At 55.0% G+C, this 27,138-nt stretch overlaps 3 protein-coding genes across 6 annotated transcripts in view; 2 read left to right on the forward strand and 1 right to left on the reverse strand.

Moving 5' to 3' along the window:
* Positions 1 to 3,250, forward strand: part of PSMD11 (proteasome 26S subunit, non-ATPase 11) — a 34,961-nt gene extending 31,711 nt beyond the window's left edge. For 3 of the 4 annotated variants that reach the window (XM_036454235.1, XM_036454238.1, XM_036454237.2), the window contains 5 exons: positions 152 to 277; positions 880 to 915; positions 1,173 to 1,224; positions 1,528 to 1,670; positions 1,780 to 3,250. In XM_036454235.1, the coding sequence (XP_036310128.1) occupies positions 152 to 277; positions 880 to 915; positions 1,173 to 1,224; positions 1,528 to 1,670 (357 nt within the window). In that variant the 3' untranslated portion in view covers positions 1,780 to 3,250. The remainder of the gene's footprint in view (positions 1 to 151; positions 278 to 879; positions 916 to 1,172; positions 1,225 to 1,527; positions 1,671 to 1,779) is intronic. The other variant, XM_036454236.1, reaches the window with a different exon arrangement.
* Positions 3,251 to 7,425: 4,175 nt separating this feature from the next.
* Positions 7,426 to 11,095, forward strand: CDK5R1 (cyclin dependent kinase 5 regulatory subunit 1). Its single transcript, XM_045587365.1, has one exon. The coding sequence runs from the start codon at positions 7,493 to 7,495 to the stop codon at positions 8,423 to 8,425; it is 933 nt and encodes a 310-aa protein (XP_045443321.1). The 5' UTR covers positions 7,426 to 7,492; the 3' UTR covers positions 8,426 to 11,095.
* A 5,441-nt stretch (positions 11,096 to 16,536) lies between these two features.
* MYO1D (myosin ID) overlaps positions 16,537 to 27,138 on the reverse strand; it is a 255,527-nt gene continuing 244,925 nt past the window's right edge. Inside the window, exon 22 of the mRNA XM_036454229.2 lies at positions 16,537 to 16,735. Within this exon, the coding sequence (XP_036310122.1) occupies positions 16,579 to 16,735 (157 nt within the window). The 3' untranslated portion in view covers positions 16,537 to 16,578. The remainder of the gene's footprint in view (positions 16,736 to 27,138) is intronic.

The following is a 27,138-nucleotide window of genomic DNA, read 5'->3' on the forward strand; positions in this document are numbered from 1 at the left end:
ATGTTCCTTTTCTTCTGTCATAACTGTTCTTTTATCCCCACCAATCCTCCAGAACTGCAGTCAACCATGCAGTTGCAAGGGCCAGCATACTACTTAGGAAGCTAGGCATAGTGTGACTTTCAAGTGCAACTCTGTGCCAATCTTTTGGCAGGCCCTGACAGATTACCGGGCAGAGCTCCGGGATGACCCAATCATCAACACCCACTTGGCCAAGTTGTATGATAACTTACTGGAACAGAATCTGATCCGAGTCATTGAGCCTTTTTCCCGAGTACAGGTAAGAACCCTCCTGGGGACTCGAGCCCCTCTCTTGCTAGGCATTCCCATGGCAGCCCCTCCTTCCCCACACCTGTCCACAACAGGAACTCTCTTCAAGGATGTGCCTGGTGGGCAGAGACCACCAAGAGATTGGGACTCTTTTTTAAAAGAAATTTCATCTATTTATTTTTGAGAAAGAAAGAATAGTATCTACTTGTTCCACTTATGCATTTGCTGGTTGATTCTTTTATGTGCCCTGACCGGGAATTGAACCTGCAACCTTGGCATATTGGGACGACACTGTAACAACCTGGCCAGGGCCTGGGACTTTCCATGGAACAAGAATCCAGGAGAGGGATGCTGAGGGCAGAGGTGGTTGAGATGCCACTGCCTGTACTCAGTGCAGTCTCCTCACTTTTGTAGTGAGCACCATGTGGTGAATGTTTTCTGAGTGTGTGGGATTGGGGTGTGTTTATTGTCTGTGTGATGAAGGCAGATGGGAGACCTAAGCGTGGCTCAAGGGAATTTGGTCCTAGGACACTCAGCAACCCCCACCCCACCCCCTATATGAGAGCAGAGGTAAAACTTTCAGTGTTGGTGTCTCTCTTCCTTTCCTTTTAGATTGAACACATATCTAGCCTCATCAAACTCTCCAAGGTAAGGAGTCCTGAGCTTGTCTTGGGGTAGGGCTGGGGAAGGGGTTTGTGGGGGCTGGCAGTACACTCAGTGGGCCTTGTTGGAAGGTTCCCAAGCTCCTCAGTGGGGCATGGGACCATGGGATCAGAGCTGGAGTTGCCTTGTTGCTGTTTTGTCTCAGTCCATCTTCCCTAAGTTCCTTTTATACAAGCCTTTCATGTCGGTGTGATCTCTGACTAGTGCAAATTGGTTCCTTTAATCAAGTGCTTTGATTTTAGGCCGATGTGGAAAGGAAATTATCACAGATGATCCTTGACAAGAAATTCCATGGTGAGTAACACTCATATAGGCAGGGGGGCTGGTGGTGGGAAATGGTTGAAGAGGCATCATGTTCTTGTTTGTCTAGAAAGAAGATAATTTCATTGTTTTATTTGGTAGTTCCCAGGGATCCTTGCCCCTCATCCTCCTGGGGAGAGAGTGCATAGTAAACATGCATTAGTGGAGCCGGGAGGTGGGTTCTGCTTCCTCTCCTTTCTGGAGAAATAAGGCAGCTGGGGAGCGGGTGTGTCGGAAATGCTGTGTCTAAGCCCATCTCTTACCTCTCTTCCATGGTTGCCCTTGTGTTTCCTGCAGGGATCTTGGACCAGGGGGAGGGTGTTTTGATTATTTTCGATGAACCCCCAGTAGATAAAACTTATGAAGCTGCTCTGGAAACAATTCAGAACATGAGTAAAGTAGTGGATTCTCTCTACAACAAAGCCAAGAAACTGACATAGGTGAGTGCTGGCTCCGGGACCCGCGGCAGCTCTGCGCTCTGCCTGTCGAGACTGAAAGCCCGCGGTGGCCCTTGGCCCCGGATTGACACTGCTCTGTCTTCTCTTACAGAGTTGGATCTGTAGCGGTCCTTTGGCGAGTGTGTGTGGCGGGAGAGTGAAACCTTTGGGGGAAATGCTAGGAGATTCTTTTTTCTTTTTGTTCTACTTTTCGCTCGGAAAGTTTTTAAATCCTCATTTGGTGCATCTGTATTCCAGCTGATAGGTGTGCCAGTTTTCATGTAATCTTTACTGGCCCAACTTGGGAGTGGGGACATTGCTTACAAAAAAAAAAAAGAAAAAGAAAAAAAAGATTATTCTAAATAAAAGGAAAAGGCTTACACTACCTAAAGCTGTGCTCTCTGCCTCCTGGGAGAGGGCTGCCAAGCCAGGCGCTCCACCAGCCACCGGGCTCCCAATCCACCCGCTGGCGGCACCTCTCCTCTTCAGAATTGGGTGTTTGCCTGACCATCAAAGCAACGACTTTTTATTCTGTTTGTACTGAACCAAAACAAACAACTGTGTATAGACTGCTATTTTCTTTGAAATGAGGCATTTTGGTGTTCTTTCCCCTGTCATACGGCTGTCCACCCACCCTCCCTCCACAAAGGCTCCAGCAGACTGGCTGAAGGTCCCGCCACCGCCCCAGCAGCAGCAGCAGCAGCTCCGCTCGGACCTGGGAAGGACAGGGGACGAGGCCAGGAGCTAGTGTCCACCACGGCCACACAGGAGCATGTGGGCCCTCGCGGGGCCTGCTGTGCATGTGGCTCTTTTTAACACAGTAAACTAGATTAGACGTCAGTGTTTTAATTGCCCCTCTCCTCTGCTCTCTCTCTCCCTTCTCTCTCCCCTCTCTCAGCCAGGAGACCATCACGTGTCTCCTCTTTCTCCTTCCCCCTCAGGAAGGCGGGCTGTCCGACATCCATTAGCTTCTCCCCTGTCCTACTCCTCTCCTGCTGGCCGATGGATGTATTCCGTTTTAAACAGTGAACATCGGAAATGAGACTATGGGGTGTGTTTATTTTTATTTTTGTTGGGTTTTCGAGCAACCTCATGTCCCCTTCCCAGGGAGCCTCTTTCCTTTCTCCTTAGACCTGGAAAGCGGGGGGAGGTGAGCCTGGGTACCGCATGCTTTGTCTGGCGAGGTCACACAGTGGATGCCACTGGCAGGTGAGCTTCGCGCCTCTGGGTGCTCAGCTCCCTCTTCCTCCTCAGCTCTTGTCTTCTTCCTCCCTCTCCTTCCTGCTGGCCTCCTTTTGTCTTTCTTTCCCTTTCTCAGATGATCCTTCCAGGTTTTCGTAATAAATTTATATTTTGTAAAAGGATTTTGTTGTACCAGGTTTTGCATCCTCACTGAATCTGACTGGCTCTTATTTTCCTCTCCAAAATCAGGTTTTTATTCTCAACATCTCTCCCCATCATGTCCAGTCACTGTTTTGGTTTTGGCACCATCAATATCAAATGTACAAACGGTTCTTGCTAACCAACACCAGGTATATCTGATGTTCAGATGAGTTCCAATAAAAACAATTTTTTTTTCAAAAGTGTCTTAATTCTTGAGTGCTGGAGGGCTTCCGGCGAATGCAGTCAGCTCTGTGGAGCCCTCTGACTGGCCACAGGTGCGCTGGCTCCTCTGCTCCCTGGGAGCCCCGTAGACGGGGTGCTGTGCTGAGGGCTCCGGGTAAGAGAGTTGGTCTGTGAGGCCTGAAATGGGGAATGGTGCTCAGGTAACTGTTTTCCAAGGCACTGGGGACACGGGGTTGGGTGTGTATATGTAATATCCTCTGCGCCTACTTCCTTTGCCTGATGCGGATGGCGTTTCCGTGGTGGGTAACTGGTTTGAGGGTTCTATGAAGTCATGGAAATGCAAGTGCCCGGAGAGGCCTGACACTCGTGGTTTCGTTTCCATTCAAGAGCGGTGATTGTCTCACACATTCAGACCTGGCGATGGTCCTGAGGGCTTGGGCCCTGGGAGGGAGGGGAGCTCTAGCTGCCAACTCTGCTTCCGTGTGAGCAATGGCTCTTCTCAATTTCCAGTGTTGTGTCTCTAGTTTTACTTGCAGGAAGAGTTTTGCTTCAATAAAGAACTTTAAAAAGAGATTCCAAAGGTATCTTCAGAGCTGGAGCATAGGGGAGGGTTTCCCATGCTTCGGGGCAGCCCCGACTGGCAGCAGCCTGTCCCCTGCCCCCTTTGCAGGTCACGTCAAGGGACCACGTGCCACGTGGCTGTGGAGCTCCTGAAACGGGGCTGGTCTGAGTTGCCATGCACTCACTGCACATGTAAACCAAGCCTGGCTTTGAAGACGAAGCATGAAAAGAATGTAAAATAGCTCAACCTTTTTATATGCTGGAATATTTTGAGCATTATTGGGTAAATAAAATATATTATTGAAATTCACCCGTTTCTTTCTACTCTTTTAATATGGCTATTAGAAAATGACCTATGTGGCTTGCATTTGTGGCTTGTGTTACATTTGTGTGTGGACAGTGCTGCTCTAGACTCTGCTTCCCATCCAGCCTCAAATCAGCTGCATCTCGGCACAGCTGAGAGGGTGGCCTGGGCCGGCTCGCTCACCTGGGACCCTTCCCGGCACCAGCCTTCCTGGTGCCAGGCTTGCTTGTGTGAATGAGATCTGATGGTGCTGGCAGCAAAGGCTGAGCGAGGCCTGACTCCAGCAGGCGATGCCGGTTATGTAACCTGTGTTGCCCAGAAGGGCCACTAGGGGCTGCTGTGAGATCCCTGGAAGAACAAAGCCACTTCCTCAGAGGTAGCCGGCTTTATTCGGAGCCTCTGGAAGCCAGCCGGCTAGGTCCTTGGCCTCCCTAGGGGCGATACGAGAAAGGGGCATGTGGAGGGCAGGGACTCTCCTGTGACACCCGGCAGCCCAGCTCAGCGGTGCAGGTGCCAAGCAGGCCGGCCCTGCGGCAGGGCCGCTAGAGATAGGCTATAGGACAAATGGGCTGATTGGTGGGGGTGGGATTTGGAGATCTTCCCTGCAGTTCTCTGGAAGAAAGCTCCGCATCATTCAGCTGGGTCTGCCATTTCTGGCAAATCACTGCCCTTCCTTCCTTACCTCGCGGTTGGAGCGGTGACGGAAGCTTGGTGGTGGAGGTGGGTTGAGTGAGCAGCGGAACGGTGTGCCTTGAGGGAGGCAGAGCTTGACTGGACGGGCTCCGGGCAGCCTCTCCCCTCAGTCACAAGAGCAGGTGGGCTGGCGACACTATACCATTCATGCTGTGCCTGCTGCAAATATGACTCTGTCTTTCGACAAGTGGGAGGAGGCTGGGGTCATACTGCCAGGGGCTCTTTTTGAAGGTGCTGGACAAAGGCAAAAGGACGGAGTGTGGCCAGGCTGGAAACGGGCCAGGCAAATGCATGCTTCCTTGGTTTGGAAAAGGGAGTGGGGGGGAGCTCGGTACTGCCACCATTAACTGGAACCGCTAGAATTAAATCTGTAGAGACAGGTAACAGAGTGGATCCTGATGGGTCTAAGGGGGGGGGTTACAGCCTTATAATTCTGGCATCTTTTGGGAAACGAGAACCATTTAACCTTTGCTTCACACCGGAATCTGAAGGGAACCCAACATACAGAAAAGGCAGTGTGGACGTGGGCTACCTCGGTTTCTTCCTGAGGGTGGAGGTGACCAGGCTGGTCCAGCTTCGGGTGAGTCACTGGGGAGAGTCAGTGCCAGAGGACCGGAAGCTTGTCTGAGAGCTTCTGACTATTGAAGAGGGTTGAAGAGACTTCCATTGGAAAAGCAGGTGGGAGTTGTGCACTGGGACATTTAGAGGGAGGGGCACATGGAGCTAAGGGCCTGCTTTCAGCCTAAGCTAAGCTGGCAGCTTCCGTGGATGTCTCTGAAGGGCTATGGGAGAAGTAGCCCTCGGCACACAGCAAGGCATTTTCTGCTGTAGAGTCGTCATGCTCCGTAAGCATTCAATTGCCACCATTGAGAGAGGTCTCTGGGTAGCACATAGCGAATTCCAGTACTTTCTGATGCAGCATTGTTCTAAAGGATGCCAGATTTCTGTCCTGCTTAAGGCAGCCGTTAGGGCTGGCGCAGGTGGACAGCCTGGTGTGCTGGCCGTCAGGGAACTGGATATCCTTTCTGTAAGGCCGCTTCCCCATCACTGGGTCCAGAGGTGATAATTTGAATAAGATATGTCTCCCAGGTTTGTGGTCAAATCTAAATCAGTCTCCAGAACCAAACTATAAGAGAACAAAGAAAGGATCTGGATTCTTGCCTGTGAAGGTAACAGTTCGTATTAGAACCAGAATTTCATTCAGGATTAAATTTTTTTACCTTCACCAAATCTTCAGATTATGATCAGAGGCTGGTCGGAGAAGTAGCTGCTTCTGTTTTTACTGTGAGAGTTAAGGGGGCGGGGAAGTTCGAGGTCACATATGTGATGGGCTTAGTATTGGCTCATCTTTGGGGCAAGGGCCAAGCCAGCGGCCTCGGGGACCTGCCACAGGTGTGGTGTGGAACAGCCTGGAGCTGCCTACACCTCCTCAGCCCGAATTTCTCAAAAGACCCGCTCGGGCCGTGAGCATGTACCTGGGGTGACCGAACAGAGGTCCCGAAGGGAAGGAAATGAAAGCAGCGGGCAGTCCGCTTGGGATGCGCGTGGCACTCAGGCGGCCTCTGCCACGGCTTCGCGTTCCTCCCACATCCTTTCCCGGGGAAGGAGGGTGTTACATGGAAGGAGGGAGCTCGGGGCCCCGGCCTCCGAGGACGGCTTCTCGTGCGGCTCGGGTGGCAGCCTCCCTCCGCCAGGGCAGGCCCCAGGTCGCCAGGGCGGAGACGAGGCGGGGAGCGTCCCCAAGGCCCGCAGCTGCCGGCGCCGCGGCGGGAACAAAGGCAGCACGTGTCTGGGCGGCGCGGCGGGCGGGTCCGTCCTCGCCCCACCCCGTCCGCCCCGCCCGCCGCTTCCCCGGCCGAGCTCGGCTGCTCGGAGCGCCGGGACTCGGGCGGCTGCTGCTCCTGCTGCTAGCACGGCGGGCGGCGCGGGGCGGGCGGGAGCTGTGCGGGAGGGGACGCCCCGGGGCGGGCGGTGCCGGCGCTGCGAGTCCCGCCGCCGCCGCCGAGTCCGCGTCCTCGCCGGGCGCGGTGAGCGGAGGCGCCTCGGGTTCGCGGCCGCGGCCCCGCCGGCCCCGCGCGCCGCTGGTGCTGAGGACGCGGCGGCGGCTCCCGGGCAACACCGGCCGCACCGCGCCGGCGCGGGAGCGCGCGCTCTCGAGGGGAGACGGCGGCGGCGCGCGGGCGGGCGCGCGGCGGCGAGGAGGGCGGGGCCGCGGCTGCAGAACCTTGGACAGAAGCTCCGGAGCCGCCGCCGCCGAGCGCGAGCCCCGCCGAGCCCCGCCGGGCGCAGCGCCGGGACCGACCGCGGCGCGCAGTGCGGAGGGCGCGGAGCGAGGAGCCGCCGCCCGCGGGTAAGCCTGCGCTCCGCCCGGGGGCCGGGGCCGGGGCTGCGCGCGGGGTCGAGGCGGGGTCCCCTCCGCGGCGGCATCTGGAGCGCGGGGCCGCGGCGGGCGGGGTGCCGCAGTGGAGGCGGCCGGGCTGCGGCGCGGGCGGGGCCGCGGGGCCGCGGGCGGCTGTGGTGGGGCCGGGGGTCGGGAGCCGCGAGGCAGGGGCGGCGGAGCGCCGGGTGCTGAGAACCATCTTGTTTTCCACGCAGATCCATCCGCAGGGCAGCTGCGCCCCCGGGAGCGCCCCCGCCTCCTCCCCGGGGCGCGGTGAGCTGATCCCCGCGGCCGGCGGTCCGGGCGCGCGGCGGCGGCACCATGGGCACCGTGCTGTCCCTGTCCCCCAGCTACCGCAAGGCCACGCTGTTCGAGGATGGCGCGGCCACGGTGGGCCACTACACGGCCGTGCAGAACAGCAAGAACGCCAAGGACAAGAGCCTGAAGCGGCACTCCCTCATCTCCGTGCTGCCCTGGAAGAGGATCGTGGCCGTGTCGGCCAAGAAGAAGAACTCCAAGAAGGTGCAGCCCAACGGCAACTACCAGAACAACATCACGCACCTCAACAATGAGAACCTGAAGAAGTCGCTGTCGTGTGCCAACCTGTCCACCTTCGCGCAGCCCCCGCCGGCCCAGCCGCCCGCGCCCCCCGCCAGCCAGCTCTCGGGCTCGCAGACCGGGCTCTCCTCCTCCTCCTCGGTCAAGAAGGCCCCGCACCCCCCCGCCGTCACCTCCGCGGGGACCCCCAAGCGGGTCATCGTCCAGGCGTCCACCAGCGAGCTGCTGCGCTGCCTGGGCGAGTTCCTGTGCCGCCGGTGCTACCGCCTCAAGCACCTGTCCCCCACGGACCCCGTGCTCTGGCTGCGCAGCGTGGACCGCTCGCTGCTCCTGCAGGGCTGGCAGGACCAGGGCTTCATCACGCCGGCCAACGTGGTCTTCCTCTACATGCTCTGCAGGGACGTCATCTCCTCCGAGGTGGGCTCGGACCACGAGCTCCAGGCCGTGCTGCTCACCTGCCTGTACCTCTCCTACTCCTACATGGGCAACGAGATCTCCTACCCGCTCAAGCCCTTCCTGGTGGAGAGCTGCAAGGAGGCCTTCTGGGACCGCTGCCTCTCCGTCATCAACCTCATGAGCGCCAAGATGCTGCAGATCAACGCCGACCCGCACTACTTCACGCAGGTGTTCTCCGACCTGAAGAACGAGAGCGGCCAGGAGGACAAGAAGCGGCTGCTCCTCGGCCTGGACCGGTGAGCCTCGGGGCGTGACCGCGCCGCGCCTCCAGGGTTCAATCCCGTTTTTAAAAGATTTATTATTAAACACGTCAGATTTCATGTACAGTGTGTGTCTAGCAAAGCCACCGAGGGCCGGTCCCGGCCCACCGTCGTCAGCCCCGCCGGGAACTCTGGGCGCCTTGGAGCTCCTGCTGGACCCTGTGCAAAGCCCGGAAGAAGATGTATTCAGAGCCACCCGGGTCCCCGGCCTCCGACTTTGGGGGGATTCCAAGGACTGACTCGCCTCTGTCGCCTGCGCCCTTGCGGGACCTGGGCAGGCGAGGCTGGCGGGAGCTGGCGAGCGGCCTCTGGCCCGCCGACCCAGGGAGCATGTGGCGCCTCTAAGTTGGGGGGGCCCTTTTCTCGCTCCTGTTTTGGGTGGTCCGTCCTCCCAGAGGCCCCTGGGGCAGCCATCCTGATGGAACCGCACGTGGGGTTGCGAGGCAAGCTGTGCCTCTTCCGTCTCGGAGAAGCCAGCCCGGTGCAAAGGTTGTGTCCCGTGGTTTGGGCCGTGCACAACCCTCGTTCGCTCTTTTTCTTTTTTAGGGAGAAGGGCTTTCTTTGCTTTCGTGGAGACACGGAGCTTGCTCCTCAGCCCCCACCCCCCCTTGTCCCCTGCTCCCGGCCATGCAGGCAGCACTGGTTCACGGGCCGGTTTGACTCATGAGATTCTGTGATTTTGGGCCCAGACCACCCGCCCGCCTCTGGGCAGGTGGGGTGCCAGGCCGAGACCAAGCCAGAGCCCCCCTGAGGGCTGAGGCCTCTGCTTGCCGGTGCACAGGCCGTTCTGCAGAGCTGGGGCGTGGGGGCTGGTCACGGTGTGCTCCCACCCCCCGCTCCCACCCCTTTTCCTTTGAGGCTGTTCCCAGGCAGTTGGGTTTCTCCTGAAGACGGAGCCGCGCCCCGCAGGGCCCGGGGAGACAGCTGGATCTCAGAGACAATGACAGGCCGGGGTAGCACTCCCGGTCGCTTTGTGCGCCTGTGGACTCTACAGCCGATGGCTCGCAGCTGCTGCTGGCTTTGGCTCCCACGTGCGTGGCTGTAAAACACACAGGCTATGTACTTAATCCATTTTCTTTCCAATTCTCCCAGATTGGTGGCTTGGGACGGGAGAGGACCAAGAGAAGGGACCGAGTCTTCCTCCATGGCCCGTCACCCTGGCTTTGGGGAACAAAGAGCAGTGTGGAGGCCCCAGAGAATTCGCTCCTCCCAGCGCCTCAGGGAGCGCTGGAATGGGGGAGAGGTTTGTGGGGGGGGGAGGGGCGAGGCTCGTGTCCCATAGGACTAGGTCCCAGGTGGCTGCCATCTCAGCACAAGCACTACTGAAAATCCCGTTAAAGAGAGCAAGCTGTGAAATTGAGGTCCGGCCTTAAGAGCCCGCGGCCCCGGCCAGCCCTCCGAGGGCCCGCCCTGCGGAGAGCATTGGCCCCAGCTGCGCCCGAGGCCCACGCCCGGCCCAGCCGGCCCTCCGGGGCCTCGGGAGGAGCTGATGCTGCGGCCGTGGGCACAGACCTCCGTCAACGCTTCTTTCTTCTCGGCCGGAGGTGTCGCCGGCCTTTCTGCGCAGACCCCGCTGCCACGTGTGAGCTGAGGTAGGCGGCCCGGCGGGCGGCGGGCCAGGGGCACGGAAGAGGGTGGTTCGATGCGGCGTCTCCAGAAGGAGGGGCCCGTGTTTGCGGTCGCTCTTCGGGCCGGCCGCTGGCCGAACCCGGCCTGAGACTGTGCTGTCACACCCACAGGATCCCCGTTTTGCGCGTTTCCTTCTCTCTCTCCGTATTTATTTATTTTGACGTTCTGGAGGAGGCGCGGAGCTCAGGAGCGGCTGGGGACTAAGGACATGACTCTGGCTCCTTCCGTGCGAACGCCTGGCGCCCTCCTCCCCCCCGCACTGGCCATCAGTATTGTGTAAAGGAACCGGTACACGCGAGTGTGCAAGCAGTGAGCCCGTTTGACATGCTGACATGCTGCTATGAAGACTACTTTTAGAACAACATAAAAACAAAAACAAAAACAAAAAAAACAGAAAAAAAACTAACGGACAAAAAAAACAACCACCACCACCCCTTTATTCTTTCATTGTTGCTTTTCCAGTGATATTGTGCATGCCGACCAGGAGCATTTTTGTGTCTTAAGAAAAATAATCTTAGAACAGATGGCTGTGAAATTTACACCCGTGCACAGAACAAGTCACAGGGATAACGGTTCAGGATTTGTTTTTTTTCTCTTTCTCTTGTAAAGCTCTGAAGGGTTGATATATTCTTTCCATGCAGTTATTAGGAGTTAGTTGCGTTCCAACAGTTGTTACACTTGCAATGAAAAGAAAAACGTGCCATTTTTTTTTTCCCCACTCGGAATCTTTTCATAGCTGTATATTTGAAACTGCTAACTACGCGACGTGCGATGTATGTTGGTTTTTTTTTTTTAGTGCAATTTTCTTCTGTAGCTATCCTTTGACCAAACTGTGGGTATTGTTGATATTAATTTATATTTGTCTCATTTTGTATGTATGTGTAGTGTGTTTGTAAGTATGTGTGGTTTATAACCTGACAAGGTCATGAAGCTCAGTTTGGCTGTAATTTAATTCCCCTCCCCTTATTTTTATTTATTTTTGTACCGTGCTGATGAAATAAAATGCACTGACCATCCATTACAGAGACCTCTTTCGTGAGCACATCAGTCATGAGCAGGCCAGGCGGCTTTTTATAAACGATTCCTGCACTCGGAATATAATTGGATTTGTGTTGTGGGAGAGGAAGGGGCTGGGTTAGGGGAGAGGCTTAAGCAGCCGAGCACGTGGCCGGTAAGGTGATTAGAAGGAAGCACAGGTTAAGTCCACTCGGGTGCAGCTGCTGAGCGGGGCGGGGCAGCTCCCTTGGCTTGGTCAGGCCCAGGCCCGGCCTGGGGACCGCTGGCTGCGTGGTCCTGCAGGGGCCCAGGTGTGGAGCTTGGCTCCAAGGCTGCAGCCCCATGTGTTGTGGGCCTGGCTCTGTTCAGCACCCACTCACTGCCCAGAGGCACCCAGGCCAGTGGGAGGAGTGGTGTCCACGTGGCCCAGCCTTGGGGCTTCCCATGAGCCCGAAATTGTGCCGGGGTGAGTCCCCTCTGCTTGGACAGGCACACCTCGGAGGTACTGTGGTTTGGTCCCAGACCACCATCCATCAAGGGAGCGTTGCAGTAAAGTGAGCCGTCATCTTTTTGCTGGTGGAGGGTCTTGCCTCCCGTTTGTTAAAAATGCAGCATCTGCCGAAACCGGTTTGGCTCAGTGGACAGAGCATTGGCCTTCGAACTGAAGGGTCCCGGGTTCCATTCTGGTCAAGGGCATGTGCCTTGGTTATGGGCACATCCCCAATGGGGGGTGTGCAGGAGACAGCTGATCGATGATTCTCTCTCATCAATGTTTCTGACTCTCTTCCTCTCTATAAAAAAATCAATAAAATATATATTTTAAAAACAGCATCTGTGCCGAAACCGGTTTGGCTCAGTGGTAGAGCGTTGGTCTGCGGACTGAAAGGTCCCGGGTTCGATTCTGGTCAAGGGCATGTACCTTGGTTGCGGGCACATCCCCGGTAGGGGGTGTGCAAGAGGCAGCTGGTCGACGTTTCTCTCTTATCGACGTTTCTAGTTCTCTATCTCTCTCCCTTCCTCCCTGTAAAAAAATCAATAAAATATATTAAAAACAAACAAACACACACAGCATCTGTGAGCATGATAAAGCATGCGCAATAAAACGATGGAGGCCTGTGTTGCCAGTGGTCTCTGTCCACTCATGCTCCCAGCTCAAGCCTCCCATGGGGACCAGGGGGTGGGCCTGTCCTGTCCAGGCCCTGCCTGCACCTGTGGTTTGCAGCTGCCCCTGGGCACCAGGAAGGCTGTTCTGCTCAGGTTGCAACTTGAGGGGGTGTCAGCCTCATGGTGAGGGCCACTGGCTTTCCCGAGTGCGTCCCCCGGGGCCTGCACCCCGTGTTCTTTTCTGTGATGACGGGGTGGCCTCCTGTGGCTGCAGGGCCTGTGGGTGCTCGGGCCTGCAGCTGCCCCTACTCTGAGAAGTCCTGGTTTCTCTCACCTGTCATCCTGCCACCCCAGCCAGCCAGCCTGGGACCCCTCCCCAGGCTGCAGCCTTAAGAACCGGAGCCCTTCCTGCATCAATGTGTGCTTCCGTTTCAGTAAAAATACACTGATTGCACTGAAGGAAATCCAAAGCATTAAACCTGGAGCCAGCCCTCAGGCCTCAAAATGGTGCAAGAAAGTGGATTGAACTCCACTGCCTTCTCCCCATTATTTCCGCTGCTTTCTTCTCACCATGATATATATATATATAAACACACACACACTAGATGGGGGGTGTTCCTCAGCCCAGCCTGCACCCTCTCCAATCTGGCACCCCTCGAAGGATGTCCTATTGCTGGTTTACAGGGATCGGGCCTAAATCAGCAGTTGGACATCCCTTTCACAATCCTGAACTGCTGGCTCCAGCCACTCACCTGCCTGCCTGCCTGCCTGATTGCCCCTAACCACTCTGCCTGCTGGCCTGCTCCTCCACAACTGTTCTCCCCCCCCTCCCCTACTAGCCTGATCACCCCTAGTTTCCCCTGTGCTGGCCTGCTCACCCCCATCTTCCCTCCCCACTGGCCTGCTCACCCCCAACTCCCTGCCTCCCCTAACCCCCACCTCACTGACATGCTCACTTCAAACTGCCCCCTTCACCGTCCCAATGACCGCCACTGACGGCCTGCTCATCCCCAAAGGCCTCTGCTGTTCCATCCTGGCCTGATCACCTCCAAGGTCCCAGCCCCTCCTTTTTTTCTTTTTTTTCATGCCTCCTTGAGTGGAGGCCAGGGCCAGCTGGAAGCAAGTATCCAAGATTTAGTTATCTTCTATAATTGAAACTTTGTAGCTTTGAGCAGAGGCCAGAGCCTGCCAGGGCAGGCGGGAAGCTTGGCTTCCTCCATTGCCAGGACAACCCAAGCCTCTTGCTTGCTCCAGCTCCGTGGCCGGCCGCCATCTTGGTTGGATTAATTTGCATACTTGCTCCTGATGGTGGTGTGGCTTGGCTAGTAGAGTGATGGTTAATTTGCATGTTTCTCTTTTATTAGTGTAGATAGATATTAGAGACCCGGTGCATGAATTTGTGTATGGTTGGGGTGTGGCCAGCCTGGCCAGGGGAAGGGGACATGGGTGGTTGGCTGGCCTGCCTGCTGGTCAAACTCCTGATCGAGGGGACAATTTACATATCAGCCTTTTATTATATAGGGTATAAACTGAGTGGCCAGATTATTATTATTTTTGCCTTCATTAAATAGGGAGTATAGGATTAGTGGTTAAGCATTCAGGCACAATAAGCAGACTTTTTGAGTTCAAACCTATTCTTCCACTTATTAGAGGATTTGAATTACTTGTTGCCAAGTTGCCCTGCACCTTGACTTTCTCGTTTGTTAAATGGGCTGATGTGAACAGTACTTCCCTCCTAGGGCTATTTTTAAAAAATATATTGTATTGATTTTTCACAGAGAGGGAAAGAGAGGGATAGAGTCAGAAACATTGATGAGAGAGAAACATCGATTAGCTGCCTCTTTCACACACCCTACCTGGGATGTGCCTGCAACCAAGGTACATGCCCTTGACGGGAATCGAACCTGGGACCCGAAGGCCGACACTTTATCCACTGAACCAAACCAGTCTTGGCCCTCCTCAGGCTATTTTTAGTGGCCAGATTATTATGCGTTCAGAGATCATAATAACCTGGCCATATATACATACATACATACACATACATACATACACATATATACATTCATTATTGTTAAAAGTATTACATTATCCCCCAATGATCTCTTCCAGCCCCCCTGCCTCCTAGGCCTTCCCCACCCTATGTCTGGGTCAATGGGTTGTGCATATATGCACACAAGGTCTTCGGTTGATCTCTTCCCACCTTCCCTGTGAGATTCCTCAGTCTGATCCCTGCTCCCATGTCTCTGGATCTATTTTGTTCATCAGACTCCACATGTGAGTGAGGTCATGTGATACTTGTCTTTCTCCGCCTGGCTTATCTGGCTTTGCCTGATCCTCTCCAGGCCCTCCATGCTGCTTTGGAGGGTGAGAAAGGTGTGTGCGTGCAGAAGCTCAGGGGCGTGGCCCTGCGTCTGTGCTGGGTAACGGCGGGCTCCGTGGAAGCGGGAAGTTCACAATCACAGGTGGACTTTCCAATGACAGAGAAGCAGAACATCTTTAAGAATTAAGATTTAACGCTTTATTGCTCTGGATGGTAAATCAAAATATGCTTTAGAAATAGAGTTAATTTAATGGGAAGTAGGAATATATGCACCAAACCATACATTGCATTGAATTAAATCAAGAGAAACACTTCATTGCGTACAATCACTGTGTCCTGCCTCCCTCTCGGCACCCGGGAAGACCACCCTGGTCTCGCCCTACATTCCTGGTCCTCCTTCAGTCCCACACGGGCTTCTCTTGGAACACGATGGGGTGCCCGTGACGCCCTCGGCCTCGAGGCCCTCGGCCCAGAGGCCGGGGCTGGGCTGAGGCTCCGGCCAGGCAGAGGCGGAGGGAGACCGCCAGCCCTTTGGTTTCCCCCCCCACCGGCCTCTGAAAGGCACGCGTTTGGCAGGTTCCACTTGGTGTGTCTGACAGACACTACGTGTCTCCTTAGGAAGCGACGGGTCGGGGAATAAGCGAGTGGAGGCAGCGGTCTATTTGGGTGGTTCAGCGAGTGGCCAGGCGCTTGGCAAAACGACGCGTGGCTGACCCAGCGGTGGCCCTCGGGGCGGGCAGCTGGCCGGGCTCCGGGAGGGAGAGGGGCTTCCGAGGCCCGGATGCCCGTGGTCTTCACTCCGAACGGTGCCCGGTGCCGCTGTCCGCCAGCCCTGCCAGCCGGCGGGGTGAGGCGAGACCAGGCCGCTGGGACCCCCGGGGGGCCCACCAGGGGACCGTGTCGAGCCGGAGGCACAGGAGTCCGCCCCCAGGCACTCGGGGCGCTGTGCGGGGTCAGGGGGACGGGACGGTGCAGGGGTGGGGAGCAGGGAGCAGCATGTGCGTCACACCCTGCCAGGCTCCCCCAGGCCTGGGCTCAGCCTCAGCCTCAGCCCCTTCACCGGGTGCCCCGAGTCCCCTTCCACGGCTCCAGGAGGGCTGGTCTCGGGCAGACATCTGCAGGCATGTGTGTGGGGGCACAGGCGGGCAGGATGGCGCTGCTCTCCCGGCCGGAGGTCTGTGTGCCCGGTGGGCATTCTGCCTGCAGAGCGGGGACTCTGTGTCTTCTGTCTCCCCGGCCCCCAGGGGTCCCGTGTGCTCTGGCCCTCCTGCTCCGGGCCTGGCTCTCCGGGAGTATGAAGGGGCCCATGAGTGCCCCCAGCCCCTGCGACGCCATCTGACTAGTGTTCCTGACACGGGCATGGGCTCCGCGGGCACAGGATCTGAGGAGCAGCCTTCGAACTGCGTGTGAGGCACCCACGGCATCGGCGCTGGAGAGGGTCCTGGGAGCACCCCGCTCTGCAGAGGGGGGGGCTGGTCGGGGCAGGCGGGCAGGCCGGCTGCCAGGGGAATGGCTGTCCTGCCAGCACCGCTCCTGGGCCGCGGGGCCGGGCCTACTGGTGAACCTGCTCACCTGGTGGCTTTGGCTGCTGCCGGGAGGACGGGGTCCCCGGAGGAGCCGAGAAACAGCCCCCTAGGGGGAGGAGGGCGGGACGGACTCACGGAGAGGGCAGGGGGCTCCCCCCACCGCTGGCAGGGCACTCAGGGGGGCCTGGGTCCAGGTGCTGAGCTGACCCGGGGACGCCCTCACCGGCTGGCGGCACCTGAGCTGCCTCCGCGGTGAGACGTGGCTGGGGCCGCCCGGGCCCTGGGAAGGGCGCTGGATCTTTGGTTTGTGGACGGGACAGGGGCCGGCGGTGCGGGGGCCGGCGAGGGGAGGCAGGAGCGAGGCGGTCTCAGGAGGGCCGTGAGGAGGCGGGGCCCCCCCCGGGGCCGGCGGCTGATTCCTAGCGGGCGGGGCGGGCGTGCGGCGGGCGGCGGGGAGCTCAGTTGCCCGGCGGGGAGCTCAGTTGCCTGGCGGGGAGCTCAGTTGCCCGGCGGGGAGCTCAGTTGCCCGGCGGGGAGCTCAGTTGCCCGGCGGGGAGCTCAGTTGCCCGGCACGCTGAGGGTGAAGCCGGAGCGGCTCTTGGTGAAGTCGGGCTGGGGCTGGTTGAGCCGCGTCTCCACGGACACGGTGCACTTCTTCCCGTTCAGGCTGCACTGCACCGGGTTGGTGACGTTCACTTGCAGGTGGCGCTTCTCACTGGGAACCAGAAGGAGAAAGAGCAGACGGGCGGTTAGCAGCAGCCAGATGGGGGGGACGCCCGGGCCCCCCAGGCCTGCCTCTGGCCAAGCTCCCTGGGCCCCCCATGCCCCAGGGGCACGGGCACCGGGGGCCTCCCCTGAGGCCTTGGGAAGCCCCAGGAGGCTGGTGGTGGTGGTGGTGGTGGGGGGGGGTGGCCTCCAGCCAGAGCTTCGGAGAGCAGGGCTGACCCTTTGACCTCTGACCTCCGAGCCTGGCTCCGGAACCAGCGTGTAGAGCTGGACCGGAGGAGGGGCAGGCGGTGTCAGCGGGGGCCTGACCTGAGGGCTGGGGTTCCCTCTGATGCACAGCCATCTCGGGAACCGCGGCGGGAGCCCGGAGCGCTCCATGTCCGTCCGGGGCCGAAGGAGATGCCCTGCACCCCCCGGGGGGCGGGAGGGGTGGGAGCCGCTCGCCCTGTCCGCCCGGCCGGCCCGGGGGCAGCTGTGAGCACGGGCCTGGCTGCCGGGGTCCCGGAGCCTCTGGGGCTGGGACGGCTTTGCCACCGCGCACCAGGCCGCTCTGCTGCCGGACCCACCGCGGGCGGGAGGGCGGCCGCGTGAAGACTGAACTGGAGCGCACGCTGGGCCTGGAGCCTGTGCCCCTGCTGCCTGAGGGCTCAGCCAGGCTCCAAAGGGGGTCCATGCCCAGGAGGCCCGAGGGGGGCGGTCAGTGAGGCTGGGTGCACCTGCTGAGTAGCAGCAGCCCCCCCGTCCCCCGGGCCCGCTACCCCACCGCCCAGATACACTGCAGAGCGGCTTATTTTCAGACCCTAGAGTAGGGGTGTCGAACTCAATCAGAGAAGGGGCCAAAATCTAAAATCCAGCCTAAATCGCGGGCCGAATGGTTTACTGAACAGTCATAAACTGTCATTGTGATGGAAACGCAGCGGAGTGCAGTGATGACAGCGCGGTGCGGGCCACACTGCAAGGCCTGGCGGGACGGATTTGGCCCGCGGGCCTTGTGTTTGACACATGTGCCCTAGAACGTCTCTAAGTAGGCTGCCCTCACACCAGCTCACAGGGGCCACACAGCCCACACCGAACCTTGGCCTGTGCCTCGGCAGCTCCCTGTGCTGGGAGGAGGGAGGAGGGAGAAAGGAGGAGAAAGACCTGGTGGCAGGGGGCTCCGCTGCTCTGCTGGGCTCCGGGCTGCGTCCCTCCCTGTGCTGCACAGCGAGTGCCAGGTGTAGGAGGAGTGGGCCGAGGCCGCAGGCGCTCCCTTCTCCGGCCTTCCCTGCCTCCCCCAGCCCGGCTCCGAGCAGCCCGTCCGTCTGTCCGTCTGTCCTGGCCGCAGACAGCGCTCAGGCAGGCTTCCCGGGTGCCCCCCACAGGCCTGCAGCGGGCAGCACGGGGTGTCCTCTCAGGCCTGTCCCTCCCCGGTTCTCAGAAACCCGTCGTGGAGGCAGAAACGGGCGCCGGAGGAGACCAGGGCTGTCACTTGTGGGCCTTCGGCCTCTTACTGCCTTGTCAGCTGCCGCTGAACCTGGGCTCTGCCGGCTATTTTTAACCCGCCCGGACGTAAAAATAGCAGAGCCATCGGAGGCGGTGACGCAGGCCCCTCGCCCCTGCGGGAGCCGGGCCTGCTGTGCGGGCAGGTGCGGGCCTGGCGGCCGGCGGGCGGGTCCACGTGGGGCCCGTGGCCAGGAGCACGCGGTGCCTGCACCGCCCCCTGCTGCCTGCGTCCTCCCTCCCGCCCGCCTGTGGGGTTCGGTCCACCCCGTGGGCCCCAGAACCACCTGAGCCTCAGACCTGGGGAAAGGTTCTGAAAGAGCCCATTCCAAGTCAGCTGGTGAAATCTGACAGAGGAAACTGAGCCCCTAACCACCCCCTGTGCGGGCAACCAGACCAGGCTACTCTCTACGCAGCCCTTCCGACGAGAGACGCCTCCCGCCACGAGCTCAGGGGCGGCGGAGAGCGCCCGGACGCCCCCCGCTCTGGGCTCTGCATCCCCAGCGTCTGCTCTGCAGGCCCAGTGCGGGGCTGGCGGGAACACGAGGAGCAAATGGCTACTGCAGAGCGGCGCCCCAGGGTCACCAGGGCACAACTTCACCTTGACACGGAGCCCACGGGTGGGGGCTGCAGGATGAAAGAGGCAGGGGACAACCACTGCTCCAGACCGTCCGCCCCACCCCGGGCTGGGCGGAGCGTGTCCCTGCGCCCGCCCTGTGTCCCCCGAGCACAGCACAGCGGGCACCTGCTGCTGGCGGAGGAGCAGGTGGGGGAGGAGGGCCAGCCCCGCCCCAGGGAGCAGAGCGGAGGCAGGGACCGTGCTCTGGGACATCCAAGCCCGTGAGACACAAGTAGCTGTCAGTTATGTATGAGAAACATTTTTGAAGTTTTAATTACAGGTGACTTACAGTATATGCTACAGGTGTCGAACATAGTGATCAGACATTCACATAACGTACACAGTGGTCCTTTAGTAAGTCTAGTGCCCATCTGGCATTATACATAGTTATTAGATATTATGGACTACGCTCCTGCTGTACTTGACATCCCGTGACTGTTTTTATAATTGGCAATTTGTACTTCTGAATTCCTCGCCTTTTTCACACTTCTTCCCCCTCCCCTCCGAAATCCGGCAACCATCAGCTTGTTCTCTGTACGTATGAGTTTGTTTGTGGCTTATTTATTTTGTTCTTTAGACCCCCCACATGTAGATGACATCATATGGTTCTTGTTCTTCTCTGTCTGCCTTATCTCAGCAGAATTCCCTTCAGGTCCATCCATGTTGCGGCGATGGCAAGATTCCATCCTCCTCCCTTCAGGGCTGACAGTCTGCTTAATGTTTGTACCATGTCTTCTTTGCCCATTCACCTATTGGCGGGCACTCAGGTCGCTCCCATACCTTGCCTATTGTAAATAATGCTGCAGTGAGCATAGGGGTGCAGACATCTTTTTAAACGAGTGCTTTGTGTTTCTTTAGATAAATACTCAGAAGTGGCATTGCTGAGTCATGTGGTAGTTCTGTAACTTTTTAAGAAACCTCCATACTGTTTTCTATGGCTGCACCAATTTACAGTGATTGATGGCAGCCATTCTAACCGGTGTGAGGTGTTATCTCATTGTGGCTTTAATTTGCATTTCCCTGATGATTACAGTTGAGGATCTTTTGGCCATCTGTAAGTCCTCTTGGGAGAAATGTCCATTGGGGTCCTCTGCCCATTTTTATTTTTATTTTTTGGAATAGCAAAGATGGCGATTTATTGAAGAACAAGTACAGAGTCCCAAGTAGGGAGGGGGAAAGGGTCCCCCTCTGCCCATTTTTAGAAAAAATCAATCCTCACCCAAGGATATTTTTTCCACTGATCTATTTTTTAAATTAATTAATTAATTAATTATTTAGTGTGAAAAAGAGGGAAGGCAGGAGGAAGTCTTGGGGAGAGTCAGGAGAGAAACACCGACGTGAGGGAGACAAGTCAAGTGGTTGCCCTCCACAGGCACCCGGGAACAATCCTGCAATCCAGGTGCATGCCCTTGACCGGAGATCGAACCCTTAGCCCTTTGATCTAGACGCCTGTTCTTGTATCAGTACCAGGCTGTTTCGATTACTGTAGCTTTGTAGTATAACTTGATATCCAGTATCATGATTCCTCCAACTTTGTTCTTCTTTCTCAAGATTGATTTGGCTATTTGAGGTCTTTTATGTTCTATACAAATTTTAGGATTGTTTTGGTTCTGTGGAAAATGCCATTGGAATTTTCATAGGAACTGCATTGAATCTGTAGATTGCTTTGAGTAGTACGGACATTTTAATGGAAGTTAATTCTGCTTATCTATGAGCATGATATATGTTCCCATTTACTTGTATATTCTTCAATTTCTTTCTTCAGTGTCTTACAGTTTTCTGAGTATAGGTCTTTTTACCTGCTTGGTTAAATTTATTCCTAGGTATTTATTCTTTTAGATGCACTTGTAAATAGAATTTAAAAAAAATTACTCTTTCTGGTAGTTGTTGGTATATGAGATGCAACCATTTTCTGAATATGAATTCTGTATCCTGCTACCACTTTATTGAATTATTAGTTCTAATAGATTTTTTTTTTTTTTTTGTGTGTGTGTATAGGTTCTCTGTATCTGGTGTGTCATATGCAGATAACAGTTTGTGATGCTTTTTATTTCTCTTTCCTATCTGATGGTTGTAGCTGGGACTTCTAATATGTTAAATAAAAGTGGTGAAAGTGGACATCCTTGTTTTGTTCCTCATCTTAAAGAGAACACTTCTCTTTTCACCACTGAGTATGCTAGCTGTCGGTTTGTCATAAGTGACCTTCATTATGTTGAGGTATGTTTCCTCTATCCCATTTGCTGAGAGTATTTATCATAAATAGGTATTGGACTTTGACAAATGCCTTTTCTGCTTCTATTGATACGATCATAGACTTTGTCCTTCATTTTGTTTATTGATTTGTGGATTTTGAACCAGCCTCGCATCTAAATAATAAATCCTACTTGATCATGGTGTCTGACCTTTCAATGCATTGCTGGATCCAGTTTGCTAATATTTTGTTGAGGATTTTAGTATCTATGTTTATCAGGGACACTGGCCTATAATCTCCCTCCCTGCGATAGAGTGTTGGCCTGTGGACCAAAGGGTCCCTGGCTCTATTCTGGTCAAGGGGCATGTGCCTTAGTGGCAGGTTCCTTCCTGGCCCAGGCCCTGGTGGGGGCTTGTGAAGGAGGCAACCAATCAATGTGTTTCTCTCACATCATGTTTCCATCTTTCCCTCTCTCGTCCACTCTCCCTAATATCCTCAGGTGAGGACTAACAAAACAAAATAAAAAGAACCAGATCTTGGTTTCATTGATTTTTTTTTCTTCTACTTCTTTTTAGACTTAATTTTGTTGATTTCTACTCTCTATTATTTTCTCCTTTCTGTTCCTTTTGTTTTTGTTCTTTTTCTAGTTCTTTAGGCATAAGGTGAGATTCTTAAATTTATTGAGACTTGTTTTGTGGCCTAACATGTGGTCTACTTTGGAAAATATTCCATGTGCCCTTGAAAACAATGCATATTTTGCTGTTTTTGGGCAAAATGTCCTAAAAATATCAATTAAGTCCATCTGGTCTAAAGTGTCATTAAGACCACTGCTTCCTTGTTGATTTTCTGAGGGCTCCGTCCATTGATATCAATGGGGTGTTAAAGCCCCTACTATAACTGTATTACGTTAAGCTCTCCCCTTGTGTGTGTCAATGTTTGCTTTATACATTTAGGTGCTCCTATGTAGATGAGTTTGAGTTACAGCCTCTTGTTGGGTTGGTCCCTTTATCATTATGAAATGCCCTCCTTTGCTTCTTGTTACAGCCTTTGTTAAAAGTCTCATCTTGTCTAAGTATTGCCACCCTAGCTATTTTTATTTCCATTTTCATGAAATGTCTTTTTCTACCCTTTTATGCCTGTGTGACTTTCTTTAAAAAATATATATATTTTATTGATTTTTTACAGAGAGGAAGGGAGAGTGAGAGAGAGCTAGAAACATCAATGAGACAGAAACATTGATCAGCTGTCTCCTGCACACCCGCCCACTGGTAATGTGGCTGCAGCCAAGGTACATGCCCTTGACAGGAATCGAACCTGGGACCCTTCAGGTTCTATCCACTGAGCCAAACCAGTTAGGGCTGTCTGTGTGTCTTTCAATCTGAGGTGGGTCTCTTGTAGATAGCTTATATATGTGTCTTTTTATTTTATTTATTTTAAACTTATTTATTTAAAAAATCTTTATTGTCGAAAGTATTACATATATCCCCCTTTCTCTCCCCCCCCTCCATCCAGCCCCGCCCCGCCTCCCACCCCAGACCCTCACCAGCCTAAGGTTATGTATTATATGTGGGATTTTTTCTTTCTTTTAAAAATATTTTTTATTGATTTCAGAGAGGAAGGGAGAGATAGGAACATCAATGATGGAGGAGAATCATTGATCAGCTGCCTTCTGCATGCCTCCCACTAGGGACTGAGCCCGCAACCAGGGTATGTGCCTTTGACCAGAATTGAAACTGGGACTCTTTAGTCTGCAGGGTCAGCTGACGCTCTATCCAGAGCCAAACCAATTAGGGCTGTATGGGTCTTTACAAAAAATCCATTTAGTAACCCTCTGTTTTGGTTGGAGCAATTAGTACATTTATACTTAAAGTAGTTGCTGACAGTTACAGAATTATTGACATTTTATTCATTGTGTTTGTAGTTCCTCCCTGTTCTTTTTTACTTTCTTGCACTCTTGTATGGTGATGACTTTCGAGTGTTGTGTTCCGATTCTTTTCTCTTTATTTCTTGTATATCTCTTGTAGATTTTTGGTTTGTGGTTACCATGTTCTTCATATACCCCACACTATGTTTATAGCAGTCTATTTTAAGTTAATGGTCACTTAACTTGGAATGCATTTTAAAATCACTACTTTATACACACCCTCTCCACATTTATTTTTGTCATTACTTTAAAAAAATATATTTTATTGATTTTTTACAGAGAGGAAGGGAGAGGGATAGAGAGTTGGAAACATTGGTGAGAGAGAAACATTGATCAGCTGCCTCCTCCTGGGGATGTGCCTGCAACCAAGGTACATGCCCTTGACTGGAATCGAACCTGGGACCCTTTAGTCTACAGGCTGACGCTCTATCCACTGAGCCAAACCGGTTAGGGCTGTCATTACCTTTACAACTTTTTTTTGAGCCAAAACCGGTTTGGCTCAATGGATAGAGCGTCGGACTGTGGATTGAAAGGTCCCGGGTTCGATTCCGGTCAAGGGCATGTACCTTGGTTGCGGGCACATCCCCAGTAGGGGGTGTGCAAGAGGCAGCTGATTGATGATTCTCTCTCATCGATGTTTCTAACTCTCTATCCCTCTCTCTTCCTCTCTGTAAAAAATCAATAAAATATATTAAAAAAAAACACTTTTTTTTGAGAGTGTTTGTACATATCCCTTAATTTATTGTTGTAATTACATACGATCTTCTTACTTGAATCTTTTAGTTTTGTATTAGCTTTATAGTTGGTGGTTCCATTGCCTTTACCAAGTGAGATTTTTTTTCCTTTCCTATTTTCTTTCTTTAATCCTTACCCAAGGATACTTTTCCCAATGATTTCCAGAGAGACTGAGTGAGAGAAAGGGAGAAGAAGAGGGGGAGAGAGAGAGAAACATCAATTGGTTGCCTCCTGTCTGCACCCAGACTCAGGCTAGGGAACCTGTAACCGAGGTATGTGCCCTTGACCAGGAATTGAACCTGAGACCCTTTGTCCATGGATCGATGCTCTAACTACTGAGTCAAACTTGCCAGGATTCGGGGGTTGGAGGAGCCTATCCTGTGAACTGAGGCCAAATGCCCATTGTGTTGGCTGCATTTATAACAACAGTGAGGGCAGGAGAAAGAACCGGCCTTCTGCTGGTCTGAAGAGCTGGACGAAGCAACTCTGGGTGGTATCGTCCACACGCTGCCCTCCACAGACAGCACAGAGCGTGGTGGGTGGAGTGTGGTGGCTCCTCACTGAACTAAAGGTAGAATTAGCACGCAACCCAGCAATTCCACTCCTGGACACGTGCCCCAAAGTGAAAACAGGTATTCAAACAGAAGTGCATACAGGCGTGTTTATAGCAGCATCCTTTGCAGTAAACAAAGAGCAGAAACAGTCCAAACATCTATCAGCTGATGAGGGGACAAGCAAAATGTGATACACCCATTTAATGAGATATTATTCAGCCGTACAAAGAAATGAAGCACTTTCAACAATAAAGATTAAAAAAAAAAAAAAAAAAAGAAAGAAATGAAGCACTGGTACTTGCTACATGGGTGAACTTTGAAAACATTATGCAACATTAAAGGAGTCAGACACAGCAAGGCATACATCATACAGTCCCGCTGACAGGACGCGTCCAGAACAGGCACATCCATGGAGAGAAACCTTAGCGCAGTGGTTTTCCTTAGGGGCGATGGCACTATCCCAGACCGAGACAGTGGTGATGGTGGCACAGCGGTATGCATGCACGGGCTGTGACAGTTACGTTTTGTGTATTTTAAAAAGTAGCTGGATTATAACAGAAATATAAGAAGTTGCCCTCAAACCGCATTTTCTTTGCCCATCTCGAGTTCAGCAGGCACGGCTTTGACACCAGCAGGGGTTCCTGGGCTGAGGGAGGTGACGGAGGGTTTGAGTGGCCTGGGGGCAGTGGGCAGGGCAGGGGCAGGGCGGAGGGTAGGGTCAGGGAGGACGCTGCCTGGAAGCTGTGAAGCCGAGCATCTCCCTTAGGCTCTGAAGGCGAGAAAGGAGCCTTCACAGACGGGTGGGGTGTCTGATGGTGCGCCAGGCCAGACGACAGCTGCCACGGGGGCCGGCTGCGGAGGGAGAGGACCCCCCCCCACCCCCCCATCTTCTGTTACAGGATTTAATGGCTCAGCAAACTGTGGAATTCGGGGACTTTCATCTGTTCCAGGCCATCACTGCAGGCAAATGGCCTTGGTCAGATTACGTTCCCTCGTTTTTCACTTAGACTCCTGTCCTCTGCAGATTAGAGAAATCCGTGGGTCAATGCACTGGAGGCATCAATGGGAGGCCGAGTGGCCATACATGCATGCGTCCTGCAGGAACGGGGGAGCTCCGTCTCTCCAGGAGCTGAATTGGCCCAGGAAATGCCCCCTGCTTCACCCACGGGGCTTGCCCTCCGTAGACCAGGACTTGGGGGGTGGAGTGAACCACTGTCTCCTCTCCATGGCGCTCCCTGCTGGAGCCCTGGTGGTCCTGGGTCTAACCAATGCTCTTGGAGGGGAACGGAATGGGAGTGAGTGAGGGGGGGTCTCAGGTTCAATTCCTGGTCCAGGGCAGTTCCTCAGCTGCAGGTTCCCCAGCCCCAGTGGGGTGTGTGCAGGAGGCAACTAATGGATGTGTCTCTCTCACATCCATGTTTCTCTCCCCCTCCCCGCCTCCTTCACTCTCTGGGGGCTGTGTTCTCGGGGGCCTGAATGCAGGGCCGGGCGGGGGTTCTCCGGGCTGGTCACAGGATGTGGGGGAGGGAGCCCGCCGTGCCCAGACGCAGGCAGCGCGGAGCCGCTGCTGGAGGCGATGATTAATATGGTGGGTGTTTCAGGACAAACCCTGGAGCCGTGAAGACAGACTGCAGGTGCGTGTGCGCTCGGAGGGGCCTGGAGCTCGGGGCGCAGCTGTTCCCGGCGCTTTTCATTTCCTGCGAGAGGCAGTCCCTCTGCTCAGATCTCACCGCAGAGGCGGGTCCCCCCACCCCGCTCTGGGAAACCTGCTTCTGCTTCTGCTTCTGTCTGTCAGGGTCGGACAAGCCTTTTACTTCCGTCCCTTCTAACGCAAGGCTGAGAGTCAGGGCCCGTGCAGTTTTGAGAGTGGAGGTGTCATGTCTCCTGGCCTAATGAGTCCTTTCTGAGTTTGCAGTTGGTGAAGGATGTCGGGGAGAGCCAATTAAAAAATCACACACACACACACACATGTATGTATATGAAGGGAGAAGGAGAGAGAGAGACAGCCTCCTGCACGCCCCACACTGGGGATCGAGCCCGCAACCCCGCCATGTGCCCTGACTAGGAATCCAACCATGACCTCCTGGCTCATAGGTCAGTGCCCAACCACTGAGCCACGCTGGGCGGCGGGCAGCGCATGCTGAGGCCCCAGCACAGGCTGGCGTCTGCCACTGCCCATCCTGGGCCGGCCTGGCTCTCGGGTGCACTGGGTGCACCCTCACTCCTGCTGGAGGCCCCCAGCCAGCGCCCTTCCCGTGCTCTCTCCGCACCCGCCACCACCTGCACCCCTTTCCTTCTCTTCTATTTACCAAGCCCACACGGTGGGGGGCCCCGGCCCGAGAGGAGGACACAACGTTGTGGGACGCAGCCCCAGCTCGAGGCGTTCCCATTCTCACGGGCAGGTGGGCAGCGTTAGCGTGGTGGCTTCCAGAGGGAGTGACGTCCAGACTGACACCTCCAGTGACAGGAATCCCGTAGGAGAACTTATTTTTTATTTTATTTTATTGATTTCAGAGAGGAAGGGAGAGGGGGAGAGAAACATCAATCATGCAAGAGAATCAATGATCGGCTGCCTCCTGCATGCCCCCTCCTGGGGATCCAGCCCACAACTAGGCATGTGACCTTGACCAGAATTGAACCTGGGACCCTTTAGTCCACAGGCTGATGCTCTATCCACTGAGCCAAACCAGCCAGGGCTGCATGGGTATTTCTGTTTGTTTTCTCCTTCACATACTGTTCTGTCACTCATGCCTGTGGCTTCAGTGACCCCGTCGGCGACCTTATCCTAGCGTTGAGCCCAGCCTGTGCTTTCAGCCACAAACTGGACAAAGCCCTGCCCTCCTTCAGACAGCTGAGTCCTCGTGTGTCCAACACGGAGCTCATCCCTCGG

The sequence above is a fragment of the Pipistrellus kuhlii genome, unplaced genomic scaffold, assembly GCF_014108245.1.
Source record: "Pipistrellus kuhlii isolate mPipKuh1 unplaced genomic scaffold, mPipKuh1.p scaffold_m20_p_28, whole genome shotgun sequence".
Lineage (NCBI taxonomy): Eukaryota > Metazoa > Chordata > Mammalia > Chiroptera > Vespertilionidae > Pipistrellus > Pipistrellus kuhlii.

Bases quoted from the DNA above. Each gene is read 5' to 3' on its own strand.
- CDK5R1 (XM_045587365.1), top strand. From the start codon at position 7,493: ATGGGCACCGTGCTGTCCCTGTCCCCCAGCTACCGCAAGGCCACGCTG.